Below are 19,164 nucleotides of genomic sequence, written 5' to 3'. Positions count from 1 at the left end.
TGTCAAGAATAATATAACAAATATCCACTTAACATTCTTTTACAGTTATATTTTTTTGTTATTTTTAGTAATCACCTCACTAAGGAAGTCATTATCAAAGACAACGGCCACCATTGGTCTGTGATTTGGTGTCATATTCCTAGTATATTTTTAATACTCATGTATACTACTTGTGGGTCTACATAGAAAGTCATGTTTTATACAGGTCATTAAATGTTACATAACAGTGTCATTCTACATACTTTATTTTAAGAGATACGCAGTATTCTGTCACATGACTACCACACTGCACTAAATTCTTTCTCCCACACCGTTGGTTATTAGTAGGCTCTTTGCTGCTTTGACAGTATTGGACATGTTCAAGGGGCAAGAGCATTAGATCATAGAGCATGTGTGTTTGGTAATAGGGTCTCTAAAATGACTACTTAACATTTCTCCTTGACTAGTGGTGATTAGAAGTTTGTGTTCACACATTCTCACTACTGTAGTGCCAGCTCCAGAAGTTTGTATCTATTTAAAACAGTTTCTCTTTTTAAAGTTTGTACTTTCCGTGATTTTTCCTGAGATCAAGCATCTCTTTATGTGTGTTGGCTATTCTTCTTTGTCATTATACGTCTCACTTTTCTTCTGGGGTGTTTCTCAGTCATGTAATTTATGTAGTCCCCCCCCCCATGTTTTGTGTTATCTTTTGTCATATAGAAGTTTTATATATTTAGTTACAAAATCTTTTTTTTTTTTTTTTTTTTTTTTTTTGGTTTTTCGAGACAGGGTTTCTCTGTGTAGCTTTGCGCCTTTCCTGGAACTCGCTTTGGAGACCAGGCTGGCCTCGAACTCACAGAGATCCGCCTGCCTCTGCCTCCCGAGTGCTGGGATTAAAGGCGTGCGCCACCACCGCCCGGCACAAAATCTTTTTTAATGAAAAAAATTCAAGTCAAAGATAGTTGGATCTCATTTGAAACATTTTTTCTTACAGCCTTGAGTTTTTTGTTTTTGCCTCCAGTTTGGTCTTTAGAGTGCCCAGAAGGGTGATTTTGTTTCCTTCCCCCCCCCCCCCCCCCCCCCCCCCCCCGTCTCTGTCTTTGTCTCTGTCTCTCTGTCTCTTTCTCTCCCCCCCTCTTTCCCCCTCTCTTTCTCTCTCTCTCTCTCTCTCTCTCTCTCTCTCTCTCTCTCTCTGTGTGTGTGTGTGTGTGTGTGTGTGTGAATTGAGGCTGTAATTTTTTTCCAAGTGAAAAGCTATTTTTTTGACTTAGTTTATTTTTCTGTCCTAATTTGCACTAACATTTTTCTCAAACTGTCCTCTATAATTTCTGGGTCCCCTGTTAACAAAGCTTTTACTATTTGTCAATTTCTGTACCAGTAACATCCCATTTTAATTACTGTAAGCTGTATTTAATCTTGGCATCTGTTGAAAGCACATTCAGGCACTCACCTTCTGTTTAGAATGTGCCTGGTTCTTACTGAGTACCTTTTGAGTTAGAAGTTAACTTACACAAGCTAAAGTTGTATGTTGAATACAGGGGACATCCTAGAAGTGGCCTTTCTTGTGAGCTGCTGTTTATTATGTATTTGAATGTGTTACTCATTTGGTGCTAAAGCAACACCATGAGATAGAAACATGCCCCGTCCTGCAGGTTAGAGAACAGTCTCAGTGGTCTGGGGATGACTATGAGCAATGGAGACCCTGGGCTCCATCTCCAGCACCATAGGTTGTTAAATAAATCACAAATCCCAAACACAGAATGACCCACTTTGACATGCCCATGGAGTAGCAACACAAATGAGCATTAGTGTGTTGCTCTGTCCAGGAGCTTAGCATTATGTTACCTCTGAATTTTGATTTTTACATTTTTAAATCTCTTAGTATTGCATGGTATTTCTAATGCCACTTCATTCTTGACATTTATCAAATATGATGTGATTCAAAATTAATCCTGTGACAATGTTGTGTCTGTTCTTGAAAACTACTCGGCTATTTATGCATATGAGAAGATGTAGTATCTCTTCCCTGGATTTGCAGTGGGAAAGGTTAAAGAACCCAAGAATAATTGCCATTTGTTTGATCTGAAGCTTTGCTTTGTGATTGTTTTGTTTGAGTTGATGGTTTGTAAAGTCTTCTACATTACACATCCATACTCATACAGATACACAAAACATAAATGCTTCAAAATCAAATATTAATAATTTAGGGCAACCCTTCTCCTCAAGACAGGGTCTCATGTATCCCAGGCTAGCATCAAACTTTCTATGTATCTGAGGATGACTTGATCTCTTTTTGTTTGTTTGTTTGGTTTTGGTTTTTCGAGACAGGGTTTCTCTGTAGCTTTGGAGCCTTTCCTGGATCTTGCTTTGTAGACCAGGCTGGCCTCCAACTCACAGAGATCCGCCTGCCTCTGCCTCCCGAGTGCTGGGATTAAAGGCGTGTGCCACCACTGCCCAGCAACTTGATCTTCTTATCTTCTGAACTTCCTAATCCACCTGCTTCCACCTTCTAAGGGCCTGGAGTACAGCCATGCACCATCATGCCCTGTTCATGCCATGCTGGGAGTTGAAGCAGGGGCTTGTGCTTGCTAAGCACTGTGCCATCTGAGCTGCATCCTTCACCTCTCTCTCCCTCCTCCTCTCCTTTCCCCTTCCTCCCTCCTCCCTCCCTCCCTCTCCCCCTATCTTTCTCTCTCTCCTTTTAATATGATCTAAATCATAAACATCTGCTATCTTACTAACTCAAAATCAGTTGTACTTTATGTTTATTGATATAAATATTTTAAATACATGTTATCCTACATACAATTATTTAATTAAACCATATTAAGGGAACTAGGGAGATGGCTCATCATTAAGAGTTTGTGCTACTCTTGCAGAGGGCCCGAGTTCATTTCCCAGCATCAGTGTAGGGCAATTCACAAGCACCTTTTACTCAGCTCTAGGGAATCCAACTTCATCATCTAGCTTCCACAAGTACTGGTGTTCATGTACATGTACTCCTCCATAAACAGAGTTGCATTCACATATTTTTTAAAACATCTTTTTTTAAGGATTTAATGATGGGAAATATTAAATAAAACATATTAGGGACTGATATTGGGACTTGGTAGTAGAATGCTTGCTTAGCATGCAGGAGGTACTGGTCTCAGCACTGCAGTGAAAGAAGGCAAAACCTGTTTGGCACCAAAAATACTAAGCCAGCGTTGATGTGCTTATAAAGAGGACTTTTAAAGATCTTTGAGATCTGTAGCAAGCCTAAACAAAATGTAAATAAACTTTTAAAAATTAAACCAAAGCAGGAAAACAAAAGCTCTAATTGATTAGCACTATGAAACACTGCTGATTAAAATTTGACTATTATTTATTGTATAAAATTAAAATGATATTACATGGTAAAAAAAAAGAGTTGAAAATAGTCATGCCAAGTGCTTGTTAAGTTTGTTGAAAACAGTATCAAACAAAATACCTTGAAATAAGTATTGATTAAAAGTTGAATGTGTTTCAGTTGAAAGCCTTGATCATTCATGGCAAGAATCTTTTTGTTCAATATTTAGCCACCACTCTCAAAAGAAACACATTGATTGACTGTGAGTAGGTAAATAAGTTATTTTTAATCCCTTTTGAAAGTAGTAAGGATCAATCTGCTTTGCTAAAATAATGTAAAGTTTGTAATGATCTGTGCACAGAGTATTTAAAAATCAATAGTACCTAAAACTTGTGAAGGAGGCTCTTCCTCACCAGGAGAAAATCACTGGGCCCTGTTTTTCGTTTTTTTTTGTTGTTGTTTTATTTTTCTTGTGATGACTACCACAGATGCTGTGGGTAACCTCTCTTTAGATATACATCCTGAAATATTTTGCCTGAATCTGTGACACTCAAGTTAATTTTATGAATAATGCCTGGCCTGGTGGTTCATTCCCTTAATATCAGTCCTCTGGGGCAGGGGAAGGTGAATCTCGGGAGTTGAGTCAGGCTGATTTGCATAGCAAGTTCTGGACCAACCGGGCATACAGAGACCCTACCTCAAAAGAAAAACAAACAAACAAAACCTTTATGAATAGACCTTAATTTTATCATTGGTTTTAGACATCACAGGGGTTTCTGCACAAAATTGACTCTCTTTTAGAACACAGCTTCTTAATGATAATCTCTAGTTTTCAGATGCAATACAATCATTATTTTGTTAATGACTTTCTACTCTGTCTTTTTTTTTATGCTGTAGACTTAAGCCCCAACCCTTTTCCCATCACTGTTAATCTAATGGTGTTTCAGTGGAAGACAGTCTGGTGTGATTGTGTTGCCATCTTAAACAATAAGGAATTATATTTACCTTTCCTGCTAATTGGAAAATATTACAGGAATAGAAACAAGTGTTTGTTGCACATAATAAGGATATAGATTGTACATATATCATAAATGTAATTGTAATAGGATAGCTCATTTCTGTGAATATTTTACTGTGGGCATGTTGCTTTTTTTTTTTTTTTTTTTTTTTTTTTTTTAGAATATTTTATTGACCAATGACATTGTTCCAAGAAGTAATCAATCCAGGGATGATTTCTGATAAATAATGTCACAGGGAGGTTTCATCTTCAACCACATCTATTATTTTTCACCAGCTAAGAAAAACCCAGAGGTGCTCCTAAAACGCTATTTACAGTAGACTTCAGAGTTTTACAATATGTACAATTTATTCTTTTATCCCATATAAAGTTGTATGTAATTATAAGCTTAAGTGGAAAGGAAAGTTGATAATTAAAATGCCTGTGGTTTTCATATACAAAGAAAAAGTATTATTGATGAAATAGAGAAGATCAGAAACTCTATAGGTACATTAAAAATTTCCCCCAGAATTTTTATACAGCTGTTTGCTGCTTCAGTTTGTATAATAGTCAGAACTATTTCCTGTGACTTGACCAGCAGCCAAAATGAATCAGTGTCTTCAGCCTCTTGGCATCAGGGGCCACATTTTATAACTGAGTAGTTTGCTTGTTTTCTTACCTAAATGATGAGAGAGACAAAGCAGACAATGAGGCGTGAACTCAAACTTAGTAAGCACCCAGTGCAGGTTCGTGTCACATGTTCTGTCTGCTTCGTTTCCCAGGGTTGATCCTATGAGTCAATGCTTAGAGGTGCAGGCAACAGGAAATAAGAGAAATTCCAGGTAGATAGCTAGAGAAGTCAGAAGAGGAGACGGTGGGCCCCCACACCAGGCCCATTTCGTTACAGCAGTGGCAACACAGGTACCAAAAAGGTTTTATACACTCGTATCTCCAGCCAGAGGATCCAGGAAGTGGGGGCTGTGTTTACCATGCTGTGTGAGTGGAATCACTATTATATTTCTCTCGTGTTACTCAAACTGTGGCCCCAGATGCTACAAGAGGCCACAGAAACCTGGCTTTCTGGCTGATGAAATCAGAAAAAGATACACTTGGAAAACAGGATAAAAGCTGATCACTAATTCTGTGTGTAGAACAGAAGAAATGCTGGCTCATTCCTGAGCTGTGCATACACAGGGTCAACATAGAATGACACAAAACCTTAAAACCACTGCCTAATTCTTACATGTGCACATTCTCTATATCTTTCTGTGGTGGGTGGGTGTGTGCATGTGCATGTGTGTGTGTGCACACACTCATGTGCATGTATGAGAGGAGAAAGAGAGAGAGATTAAATACACATAAGTTACAGGTGTATATACATCCATGCACACATATGCAGAAACCAGAGGAAGGTATCAATCTCCGTCTTAGTGCCCTGACACAGCCTCTCTCACAGAACCATCAGCTCACGGTTTAGACTGGTCTGTGGTTAGGCTGGTCAGCTAACCATCACGCTCCCAGGATTCACCTGTCAGTTCATTCCACAGTGCTGGGGTTACAGCTTGCACAGCCAAACTCTGGTATTTTTATTTATTTATTTATTTATTTGTATTTAGAATACACACTCAGGTTCTGGTGCTTGTCTAATAAGTGCGCTTGCCCACTGAGACATCTCCCTAGCCCTTGAACAATGCCTTCAAAAAGGAATTAATATTGAAACTTGGAAACTCAAGAAAAGAAGAATGAGACTGAGTCTGAGTGAACTTAAATGGAATTATCTTCTAATATGAAAACATTTTCCAGAAGATTTTAAAGGACTCATAATCTCCACAGCATAAAATCTAAACTTTTCAGAGTACAATAGAATGCTAAGATAATCCAGACTTAAGAATTTATCAGACTTTAAAGCAGCCATTAAAAACATGGTCCATGGACTGCCAAGGAGCAAACATGATTGAAAAGAATGGAAAAGTGGACAATTGTAATTAGACAAATTAAAACTATAGGACATACCCCAGTGGAAAAGTACAATATTCAAAGTAAAAAAATAACTAAATGTTCAGTAGCCAGATGGGGACTATAACAGGAGAGCGGTGCAGTTGAAGATAGAGCAGTAGAAATTGTGAATTCTGAAAGGCAAAGGGAATAGATTAAGACAGCAAGAGAGTGAGCTGGACCACAAGGATATGTGGAGCAGAAATAAAGGGTCTCAAGTTTGTGTTATTGGAAAGAAGGGAAAAGTTTGATACAGGAAAAAAAAAAACAATATAAAATGTCCAAGGTTTCCCATATTAGGTATTTATTAGAGATCCATATTTATTAGAGATCCAGAAGTTAGGTAAATCCTAGATAGGTAAAAGGAGAACATGCCCAGAAGTGTCACAGGAACAGCCTGCTCAGATCAGAGATGATGAGAATCTTGAAGGGCACTGAAAGAACAATGATACATTGATGTATAGAGGAAATGAAAATTTGAATGATAGTAGGTTCCCCTAAAAATTATGGTGGTTGAGGAGCAAGGGAGGATATCCTGTTATCAAAAGCAAACTGGGACCATTTAGCCAGCTATGGTAGCATATCCCATAGAACTTAAGGAGCTGAGGAGGAGGAGGAGGAAGAAGAAGAACAGGAACACAGCCTGGGCTACTTCATAAATTTCTGGCCAACCTGGGCTACATGTTAAGAGTCCTTTTTAAAAATGTGTTTTGTAAGCCAGGTGTGGTAGCACGCCTTTAATCCCATCACTCGAGAGGCAGGTGGATTTCTGTGAGTCAGAGGCCAGCCTAGTGTACAGAGTGAGTTCCAGGGCAGCCAGAGCTACAAAGAGAAACCCTGTCTCAAAACAAACAAACAAACAAACAAACAAAAAGTGTTTTGTATGTATGGTATGTGCATCTGTGTGTGTGCACATGCACACTCCTGTGTGCATGGCCAGAAGAGGACATCAGATATTTGCTCTCTCACTCTCTGCCTTATTCCTCTGAGGCAGGGCTTCTCCCTGACCTGTGGCTCACGGGGCTAGGCTGAGAGCCAGCAAGCCCAAGTCATTCTTCCACCCCACTACAGTGTTGGAGTTACAGGTGTGTGCAGACCACCCTCAACGTGTTTCATGGGTGCTGGAATCTGAAGATCCAAATTCAGGTCCTCATGGCTGCACAAGTGCTCTTGCCCACTGATCCATTTCTTCTGACAGACTTTTTCGAGAGGAAATCAAATTAAGAATTTTTACCATCAGATTTTTCACCAGAAGAAATACTTCATGATAATACTTTTATATCCAAAAGTTCTTCATGGTAAAGCATTATTACTAGAAATAAATGTGAAGTGAAGGGAGAACAATATTAATTAACAAAAAATTAAGTTAGAGCCTGACATAGTGGTGCACATTTTTAGTTACAGCACTAGGAAGGTAGATCTCTGTGAGTTCAGTGTTCATCAGTCTACATAGTGGATTCCAGGCCAGCTAGAGCTATATAATTGAGGCCCTGTATATATATGGCTATGTGTGTCTGCATGTATGCGTGTGTGTGTGTGTGTGTGTGTGTGTGTGTGTGTGTGTGTGTATACTGTATGCATATACAAGGTGGGGTGGGAAGGAAACAGAAGAATGAAAAATGGAGGCAGAAATGGAAAACTAGGCTTTGTAGCCCAGGCTGGCCTTGAACTCACTATATAACCCATGCGGGCCTTTAACTTGCATAAAATTACCAAGCAGCATATTTCTGAGTTACCCATGGGCCAAGAGAAAGTCTCAAGGGAAATTAGAAAATAGCTTCTACTGAATGCAAAGTTTCATCACACAATTTACAAGATTCAGATAAAGAGTCAATTTATAGCATTCAATCCTCTTTTTCAGTCAGCAATCTAGTATTTTCTACCTTAAGAAACAAAATGAAGAGATCCAAAATGAGAAGTTAAATAATAAAGAGTGGACATAAGAAAACAGTTGAGATAATCTTTCAAACCCAGGCCTGTGGGCACGGGGGTTGTTTTTTGTGCTGTCCAAGGTGGAGCTCAAGGTGGTACACATGAGCTCAAGGCTAGGCACATGCTCTGCCACTGAGTGGAATGTTCCAGATCCTGAAACCAAATTTTGATTTGCTGGGAAGGCAAAACATCTTAAGGCCCCAGTCACATTGACTAAGAAAACGTGTGAATACAACTGACGACTGTGTAGACATTGAGTGTGTCATAAATGGATGAGCTGCATGACTCTACCCTACATTTGAAAATAACTCTAGAAAAGGTACAGGACTTGGGGTGCAGCCTAGTGAAAGAACACTGATGTAGCACACTGAAGCCCTGAGAGCAGTCCCTCAAACCTAAAAATACAGTTGCACCTTTATTTACTATAGTCCTTAAGGCCAAGCTAGCCCAGCTTGCAATTAATTTAAAATGAAAAAAGAAATATATATCACGAAAAGTCCTGTATTGTAAAGAAATTGAATAGTTATTAAAAACTTCTGAGAAAGAACATCCTGGGTCCAGATCTAAGAAGACTTCATTCTAGGCTTGAAAGTCTGAACATCTGAACATCATTCAGGCAGTGTAATTTAGCAGATTAATGATGAAAGAAGAAAATGGCTGTAGCTTAAATAATACAGTAAGTATTTGACAAGATGCTCTGTCCTTTTTTATAGAAGTCCATAGAGCTGAACTGAAGAGAACAGTATAAATTTAGCCGTTGAAAGAGCACACTTGTCCTTTAGCTTCTTTAAGTCACAGGTCAGAGTGTGTGTGCATGGTGCTGCACTCAGGGAAAGAAGCTGCTGTGAGGCCCATCTGCACTCAGCCAGTCCAGCCTTGGTGTTAGATCAGGTCCCTGCTCCCTGCTGTTGGTCACCTGGCCAGTGTTTGCTCTTGAAAGGTCCCTGCTTTTCTTCTTGCACATGTTCTGAGACACTTCAAAACTCTGGTTGGTCCCTGTCAAACTTCTGATCTTTCCAACACTGGGTACAGAGAGGTCTCTTTGAACAGCTGGTGTGATTATATTGGGCCACCTATACAGTTGAGAATAATTTTCCTGTATCAAATTCCATAACCTACCTAGTTATAGCTATTAAACCCCATCATCCTGTAACGTGCAACTTCTAGGGATTGATCCTTGCAGGGCCACATTGTCTATGACAATAGCCAGTATCAACAGATTTGATAAGTAGATTCTTTAATCAGAAAGGGCAATCATGAATTCTGAAAGCCCAGGTAGATTTGGAATAATTAAAATAATTTTGACTATAAAATTGTATCATCTGTAGTTAATATAAACATTCTTTACATCCTTGACGTAAAGTCCCTTGATGGTGCTTGCGGAGAGTACAAAATAAGAAGTTATTACCCAGTAGAGCAGAAAACACTTCTCTTGAAAAGGACATTGAGCCAAAAGGAGTCATTCCTCTAGTGAAAGTATACATGTACAATATAATTTTGAATATTTGAGATTCTAGCCAGCTCCTTTGTGGCTTGAAGTTAATTTGGTAACCAAATAGATGAGTAGAAAGGCTGGGAGCATCCACACTGAGCATGTCACCATTGTTTCCATTTGTCACGGAGCTGTAGAGTACCTGGACTACTCACTGGACTGAATCTGCACAGTGGCTGATACTTCAAGAACAGGAGTTAAAGTCAGATGTCCAGCTTTTCTGTGGCCAGTGCCTTACATAGATAGTCTACAAATAATTGTTGGAAGTGACTGAATTTATGAACATTGCAGTTAATGAGTATTTGCTAGACAGCTGTGGTGTAGATTTATCTCCAGCTTTGTACTTAGAAGAGGCACCCACATCTCAGCTATCACCCTCTGGTCTATGAATCAGACTTGGTGGCTGTGAAGTAATGGCAGTCTGCAGTTGCCCTGTGGTGGGACCATAAAAAGCCCATATGTAGGTTCTGTGCCTTCCAGGCAAGCAAGTCTTTGCGCCTCCACTTCCTCATCTATAAAATAAAAATCTAAAACTAGATCTTCAGGTTTTCTCTAGCTTGAAAGTTGTAAACTGAACTCTTCTTTTATGGTCAGATAGTAAATGACATCAAGACTGTTTCTCAGCTGTATTTAATTTTCACCTTTGCTGAGTGTCAGCATTCATAATATCTGGGCTCTTTTACTTTAGAGATTTGCTCCCTGTATTTTCATTGTCTCTGACAATTTTGTCCAATGCATTTATTTGGCCTTTAATAGAAAAATTCTGAATTGTAAATGTAGTCAAAGGCAAGGGTGGGGTTAGGGGAACATCTGATGTGTCAAAACTTGAAATTGTAGATTTATTTTTGGTAAGTCAGAGGAGGGGCAAGGGAAAAAAAGTCTGACAAATGAATCTCCATATTATCCGAGTTCTGTTTCCCACCAGAAAAACCCCGTTCACTGCCATAGCAGTTGTAGAAGGAAGGACTGAAGCTACTTAGCCTTTGTAAACATCAGGATAAAACAGTCAATCAAGCTTTCGTGTGTTTCATCCTGTTACTCAAAAAGAAGAGAGAGGGGTTCCCCCTTTTTAGTTAACATTTGATTTTTATTCCAGTAAGCTGAAGTGGTTCTAGTTAGAACTGGTTTATATTTTGTAGAAAACATGTTTAAGGATCAAAATATCACCATTGCTCTTTGGAAGCTTAAAGCTGGCTTTAATTTGAAATATATGTTCCCAGCACTCACTTTTTTTCTTATAAAAACCTAGCATACTACTACATTCTTAGCTTAAAATAGTTTCTAAGATAGATCATGCCTCTCCAGTTTAAAGGCGAGACCCAGCTATCACTTTAGTGACTGCACATTGGCCTTCCCCTTCCATGCTGTGCTTTGTTAGCTGTGAGAGACTGTCGGGAGCTCTTTTGTCAGGAATCCTGACATTTTGTGGATGGGGAAGTGGAGGCTCAGAGTGGTTATTTACTTGTTCTACTTTTTTTCCCCCAGTTCATGGCAAAGCAGGACTTTCAAACTTTGAGTCTTTTATTTTCAGCCACATGGTTTTTCTTCTACGTTGTTTGCTTAATAGGTCTTTTTTGTTTGTGTTGTTGTTGTTTTAAACAGAAAGGGCTAGGAGATAACTCAGTGATAGAGGGCTTACCTACCATGAACAAGGCCTTGGGTTTGCTCCCTACCATCATAGAAATAAGAAGAAAATATTGTGTACCCAAACTAGACGTATCTCTATATATCATATCTTATAAAAGTGGAATATGCATGGAAGAGAAATTACTAAAAATTAAAATTTTCTTTTAATTAAAATATATGCAATTTCATTTCCTTCTTATGTTTACAGGAGAAAAGAGATTTGAATGTCCAGAATGTTCTAAAAGGTTTATGCGGAGTGATCACCTCTCCAAGCATGTCAAAACTCACCAGAATAAGAAAGGCGGTGGGACAGCGCTTGCCATTGTTACCTCGGGAGAACTGGACTCGTCCGTTACAGAGGTGCTTGGCTCCCCACGGATTGTCACAGTTGCGGCCATTTCTCAAGATTCGAATCCAGCAACTCCCAATGTTTCAACAAACATGGAAGAATTCTGAGACGCTCTCTGTAACAAAGACCTCTCGTGCTGCACTTACGTTTACACACCTTTGAAAATCTGGAAATGGGCTGGTCAAGTGGAAATCAGAGTAGGAAATCACATTTGCATCCTTGGCATCTTTAAGAATTCCAGGGATTTTTTTGGTTCAACACATAAAGTGTTGAATTTTTAAAAATAGAAAAAGAAAACCAATATACTGGAAACAGAAAAGTATTTCTTCCATGCTATAAGTTGCTGTAGTTTTTTGGAAATACATCACATAACCTTTAAACAGAATCCTCCCTCCTTTAACATCATGTGTTGTTAATATGTCTAAAGAGACAGACCACGTGAATTTGCAGGCTGGACCTTAATTGGACTTAATCTGTTTGGAAGTACTTTGTTAAAAATTTAGCCAGTAATAACTTACATGCACTTCTTTTACTCTTTAGCACAGAAAACAGATTGTTATCTGACAACAGGGATAATACTGTGTTTCTTTAGCTTGGTTTTTGGAAAAAATCCATTCAAAATAGTTTTGGCCGTCTTTTCTAAATATCAAAAGTTCTTCAAAAGTTGAATTAGGTTACGTTCCAAAATACTAATCTGAGATGTGTCTCAGGTCTTTATTACCACTACATTATAGTAGTGTGTACGCAGACAATCAGTGAAGCCCAATTATTTTCTCCATTTTGGAGACACAGAGGACCTTAGAGCGAACTCTTAGGTTAAATTTTAGATTGAAACCTTAGGGAAATGCTGGGAGAAAATTTCTTAGAACAGAATTCATGATAGCTTCAGAAGAGCAAGAGGAAGCAGTTTAACAATGTTTGGAAGATAAGGTTGACTGTGTGTCTAACCCTGTGTTCAATAGCAAAATTTCATTTTAAATGTTCATATTGGAAATGCTCACATAAATTACAGATCTATGTAATTTCATGTTCTGTAAATATGAGTTATGCTGACAATGTGCAAAATTCTTTATGCTTTGACTTAGTAGCCAAAGAAAGAATTATCATACTTTTTCCAGGCCAGCAGAAAATTATTTTTAACTACATTATAATTTTTGTTTTCCTTTACTAAAAATTGGCAAATCCAATTTTATTTCTAGTATTGTGTTAGGTTTATTAAGAACTTATATCACAGTGATATCTTTATGTTGTATCAATAACAGAATTTTCCCTAAAGGTTTAGACAGCTTAACAAATGTATAATAGAAATGATATTATGAAGCAAAAAATATTTTTGGAAAACCAGAATACTTTTCAGTCAAATAGTGACTGAAAATATATTTCATTGTTTGTGCAAGGGTCTTAGAGAGCAGTGTCTTATTAGGAAAGATGGCCAAACTTTTCATATGAAAAACAATTGGATTGTTCTAATAGATTAAACATTAGTAAGACAATGTTTTTAGAAAATATTTACACAGAGTCATAACTATTGAAACTGACCATTTGGAAACTAAAGTTTTTACCTACTTCATTTGTTACCATCATTGGTTTGAATATAGGTATATGTTTTCTTGTGCATTTTTTATTGTTTCAGGAAAAGTACTACTCATGAAAATTCTCTTCCCAAATCGTGATGTTTCTTGTATTTTTGATGAAGGAGAAATACTGTAATGATCACTGTTTACACTATGTACACTTTAGGCCAGCCCTTTGTAGCGTTATATAAAACTGAAGGCCTTTTGTGCTTTCGGTTTGTATAAAAAAGCTTTGAGATTAAAGGTAAAAAAATTTTTACACTGTGGTTATAAATTTCAAGTTTCTTAAAGCTTTTGTAGACTTGTAACAAAGTCTTTAAATTTTAGTTGAATTTTGTAAATTGTTTTGTATATTTTATTTAATGTACTCTTAACAACTGATGTATCTGGCTTTAAAACATCAGAATCAGTTTGTTGTTTGTTTGGTACAGAGGAGCATTTGGTAGTGTTAATTTTAATTTTATTATATAGGAGCTGAAACATCAAATATATATTTTATCTATCATGCTACACAATCAATGCTATAAATTTTTTTTATGCAAAGAGACTTTCTTAATGTTTTAATCATGTTTTCTCTGAGCTATACTTTTTGTTGTTAGCACCAAGTATGAGCACTCTGCATCATTACTCCACGAGCCAGTTTTATGCAACCCATGTATGCTCATCAGAAGTGCAAGTTATCCTCACCAACAATGAGGCCTATTATAAATGTATCAGACTGAATCTGGATTACCTTATAGTATATAAAATAATCAGTCAGCAGGCACATTTCACCACTGAAATTAGAAATATTTTGACAGTCTGTTCTGCGTACCATTCTGAGTCCACCTTTCTGTCGTACAGCAGTCGTAAATTTCAGTGTCCTTTATTTGACTCAGTGGGATATAGCTGTGGTAGGGCACAGATGTGCAGTAGAGTCCTGTTAATGGCGTTTCACTGCTCATTCCCTTTGCCACCGTTATGAAGCTTTTCTTTGTAAAATTATCAGTGCAAAGCTCTGTATTTATCATGGTAGAACTCCAGTGTTAGAGTAGTTTTCTCTTACGGTATACTTTCTTTGGTTAGGTTTGTGTATGTGTTGCTGATTACATTAGAACTTGATGTTAAGTCATTATTTATCACACTCATGAGAGCGGTAATAAAAGTGTGTAATCTAGGAGAAAAAGTTAATTTGTCAAACTTAGATAAGCATGATGTTTAGGTCCTATTTTTCAATTTTATAACTGTTTTATTGCAACAATATTTGTATTTAAGTCTCCATTTTAATGCCTTGTGGTGTTTTTTTTATGCATGTCACTAAGTTGTCAGCCCACATAAATTGATGTGCAGCATAGGGTATTAAATCTACATAATGATTTTAAAACAGAAATAGTTGATGGTAAAATGTAAATGTTTTGCAAAAAATTCCTTATAAAAAGTTTCGTAGTAACATTTCACTTGTAAATTTTTTGTAAAAAAGAAAATGGAAAAAAAAGATGAATACAGAAAAAAAAACCTGTTTTCCCATATCCTAGAATTTAGACAATTATTCTGCCAGCAAAGCCTCTGGGGCTGTAATTGACATTTTTACAGTGCTGATTTGTATAAAATTTGTTTTTTGTGGATTTGGAAATAAAATCATGTACAAGTTGTTGCCTGCAGTAACAATTGCAAGTAACCTATTAAAGTCCCCTTGGGTTGAACATGCTTCATTTAATTATGTATACCATAGAGCAGCAATAAAGTGTTTAAACTACCAGCCTTCTCATCACAGTGAACACCGAAAATTTAAATGCCTCTCACTAGAAAATGTATTGGCAACCCTTCTTAATCCTGGTGTTAAGATCTGATCAACACTGTTCTGAAAATACCACCAAAGAACACCAGTTTAAATTGCATGTTAATTTGTGACCATTGCTCTAGACATTTATGAAAATTAATTTTTGATTTAGAGACACTTTATTTAAATAATTTTAAGCAATAAATGTTAGGAAATAGGATGGTCTAAAAAATGAAAAACAAAATTAAAATAATATTTAAGCTCAGCAACATTAGAAGCAGTGTAGGCTACCTAAATGTGGGAAAGTCTGTAAGAAAGAACAGAACTGCTTTTCCTTCTGGGAGAGACTTGCAGGTCTCACAAAAAACTTACCACCATGAGAATACACCACAGTATGACTTCTGTGGACACATTTCCAAGTCTGCAGATACGGCAGAGCTGCTACAGAGAACTGCAGGATGTTAGGCACACAGGGAAGTGAGCTGCCCACAAGGCTCCAACTAGTGTTTAAACATGGAATAGATAGAGTGGTATACTGTGTGTGTACATAGCTTATATGGGCACAGCCTAAAGACATGGCTGTGCCACAACATACATGCATACATAGGGAGGGTATGTTCTTAACAGTGATCAAACCAAAGGGCAGTTAAATTTATGCTCCTCTACCAAGTAACAACTTTGTCAAAAGATTTCATGTCAAAAGTAAAGGTACCCATTTTGACAGGACTGCTTAACTATGCCTGTAGCTTGTTCCCCTGGCTTCTATTTAAGCCCAAAGCTTATGTCAGTTCCCAAAGATAAGCTTGGAGTTCCTTGGCCTGTTTGCCTGTTCCTCTTACCAGTGAGCACTGATTAAATTTCTTTTTATCCCTCCCCAAACTAGTATATGTTTCAGTTTCCTGAAAGAGTTACATGTACTCATCATGGTGACACTGCATGAAAAGATAATGAAACTCAAAACCTGAAACTTTCACTTCAAATGCAGTAATGGTTGGTTTCTGAACTAGGAATTTCAACCACATGAATAAGATTGAAGCCCAAAGTGGAATCAGTCACAATCAGACAGCTGACCTGAAACCGTTCGGTACGGAGCTGAAGCAGTGTTAGAGCCAATACTGTAGTAGCTGTGGTCAGCAGTGCTGTTGTTAAAGATGACCTTGAAGTCAGAAAACTTAAGTTTGATATAGCTTATTTAAAAGTTTAGGTGCTGAGTTAGAGGGGTACAGAGACTTCAGATGCCAGTAAGAAATGTGGAATTCCTTGATTCTTCAGTGATTGTTGTGCATGCTGTAATGTGCATAATAATATGTTCCGTCAATTTGTAATTGTGTTGCAGGATTTTAAAGGCATTTTCTAAGATTTTTCTGGTTGGCATAGCCTTGGGCTCTGCTTTTCTTAGTAGCAGGTGGCAATGAAGTCGTTTATTTTTGGATAGCTGAGCAAGATCTCAAATTGAAATAGTGGAAGGAATCACAGAACAGGGAAAGGAGAGAAAGGAAAGCACGAAGGGCTGGTCATAGGCAGCCACCTCTCCATGGTGGTAGCACTAGGAAAAGAAGCCAGTGCTGAGGCTGGGCTCCTGGATTAGTTGTTGATCTAGTTATTCAGTTATTCTTCCTGCATATTGCCCATATTTGCACAATTGTGATTGACACTGTTAGTAAGTACACCAAGCACCTGGTAAGCAGCAACAGTCACAGTCGGCAACCTAGAAGAGGTTACTTTATTCATGATACTGTGCCAAAATAGCATAAACTGGATGGCTGTGAACAGTAGAAACAAGCCCAAGGTTCAGTGTCTGATGTGAGCCAAATCTCTGGTTCATGTGTTCCCTTGACAGCCCTCACACAGTAGAAGGCATGCGGTAGCTCTCTGAGGGCCTTCTTTCTCAGGGGGTACTAATATCATTTCAGAAGGACACTGTTTTTAAGATCTTACCACCTCATAGAGGCCCCACCTCCTCTACTGTGTTGGGAATTGGATTTCAACATGGGAATCTAGGGAGATAAACCATCAGACCCAGCAGGAGGATTTGAACACTTCCCAACAAGATTAATGGCGAAGTGCTTGGAAAAGGTGCATCACGTTGCAAAGCTAACTTAAAACTGTGTGAAAAGGAAGGAAACTCCAGCAGGAATTCCCCATTTCAACCGTGTTTTTCTCAAGCTGAGCTAGTTTGAGGTATTGTGCCTCAAAATTGATGACAGCGGTCTCTAGAGTAGCATGTCACACTGGGAATGAGACGGAAGTTACTGAAGCATATCGAGACTGTGCCTCCTGGGAGGAGCCAACGCAAGGCAAGTGAGGATGCCCAGGTTTCGAAACAGCTGAGAAAGCTCATCTGAAGACAGATCAGACACCACCAAGGGACAGCAGACAGAGAGGAGCCTGCACAGCTGCCTCAAGCAACAGTTCATCTTTGCATCCTACCTTTCTAGGTGGTTGGCTTGGTTTAAATTGTGTTATTTATTATCTTGCTATCAAATGCAGTCTAATAAATATTTTATTTATAGTAGTATTTTTGTGATGTGGAAGCTATAATAAAATTATATTTTCTGCTGATAAAATTGTTTCTAGTTTATATAATTTTATGCTGGAATTAAATGTATGAATAATTCATGACAATGTAAAGGGCGTCATGATTTCTAAGTATTTGATCACATAACAAGTTTGAAAACCACTACTGAGGAAAATACCATAAAAGCAAACAGGCTAACAAAAAAGAAAAAATTCAAATTCAATAAAAGTGTAGCTGGTTACACCTTTAATTAGCATAACCATTTTATATCTTTACAGCTGTCTTTACACTAGCTTATGCTCTGTGTATGTGTTTGGTGGAGTGTTATATCTCTAATGATGCTTTGTAAGAATGAAGCTATGAGTTAATTGTATTCCTTTCTGATTTCATGGACAGAAAAAAAATATTGTTGAAAAATCAAGTTTCAATTTGGTGGTCCTGTATTAGTTTATTTAAAGAGACTGAGGTGTTTTTGTTGGTGGTGGTTCTCATTGTTTATTTGGCTTTGTTTTTCATAATGTGGATGGTAGTTTGTATTAAAAGTCTATGTAAATTGGTCCACAAATTCTTGAAGTACTTTCCTCTTACATCTCGTTTGTGAACAAGACATATTTAAGAAAAAGTGAAAAAAAGAAAAGCAAACCTAGCAGATTTCTTGGAGTTAATCACTTTACAGACAGGCATTTTTCTGTATTTTTTAGGAAAAGAGTTATCTTACTGATAAAAGTGAATTTTAAATATTAATTTAATTAAACTTATTTGAACCTGTGATCTTGGCAATTCTTTTTTTTTTTTTTTTTTTTTTTTTTTTTTTTTTTTTTTTTTTGTTATTCAAGACCAGGGTATCTCTGTGTAACTTTGGAGCCTGTCCTGGAACTCACTTTGTAGACCAGGCTGGCCTCAAACTCACAGAGATTCACCTGACTCTGCCTCCCAAGTGCTGGGATTAAAGGCATGCGCCACCACTGCCTGGCAATCTTGGCAATTCTTGAAAGCGTTAATATGAGTTAAGACTGCCCCCTCAAATAAATCCAAATAAAATACATTCTTTTCTGTTCTTCTCCTTATACATTTTATTCTAATGGAATTTTGATTATATTTGTGAATTAAATGTTTATGTCTTTTAGGAAAATAGAAAATGTCTTTAACTCTGACATTCAGGATAATCCCAAAGTGTGATTTTCAGGAAACTCCAAACAGCTCTTTTGTGTTAACTTTTCTGTTTTAACCTGGAGTGCTGCCATAGCCTAAAAGTTCACACAGCTTATTCCAGTGTCTGTGCTGGACTCTTGAATTTATCTTACCAAATAGGTGAAGCAATGATTGCTTTGTTCTAGAAAGGCAGAACAATTAATTTTCTCCGTATTTAGATAACAAGCCAAGTTACCCGATTCCAAGTGCAGTCTATTCCCCTTAAAATATTATATATGACTTCTTTTTCCATATCTGTGTTCTGAATATTTGGGGCATCCCCAAATTAATGTTAGAGCTCAGTCTTCAAGGAGATTTTGTGTTGAGAGTGGGAATTTTACAAGTGATTGTCCCAGGGGTACCCATGTGAAAGGCTCCAGAGAGCCAGCTCAACCTTTTTGCCATGTGAATGCACACAGAGAAG

At 37.6% G+C, this 19,164-nt stretch overlaps 1 protein-coding gene across 1 annotated transcript in view; it reads left to right on the top strand.

Moving 5' to 3' along the window:
- Sp4 (Sp4 transcription factor) overlaps positions 1–15,008 on the top strand; it is a 68,587-nt gene extending 53,579 nt beyond the window's left edge. Inside the window, exon 6 of the mRNA XM_028880930.2 lies at positions 11,558–15,008. Within this exon, the coding sequence (XP_028736763.1) occupies positions 11,558–11,805 (248 nt within the window). The 3' untranslated portion in view covers positions 11,806–15,008. The remainder of the gene's footprint in view (positions 1–11,557) is intronic.
- Positions 15,009–19,164: the final 4,156 nt, after the last annotated feature.

The sequence above is a fragment of the Peromyscus leucopus genome, chromosome 14 (assembly GCF_004664715.2).
Source record: "Peromyscus leucopus breed LL Stock chromosome 14, UCI_PerLeu_2.1, whole genome shotgun sequence".
Lineage (NCBI taxonomy): Eukaryota > Metazoa > Chordata > Mammalia > Rodentia > Cricetidae > Peromyscus > Peromyscus leucopus.
The sequence above is the reverse complement of the archived record's forward strand: the minus strand, read 5'-3'. Positions and strand labels throughout refer to the sequence as shown.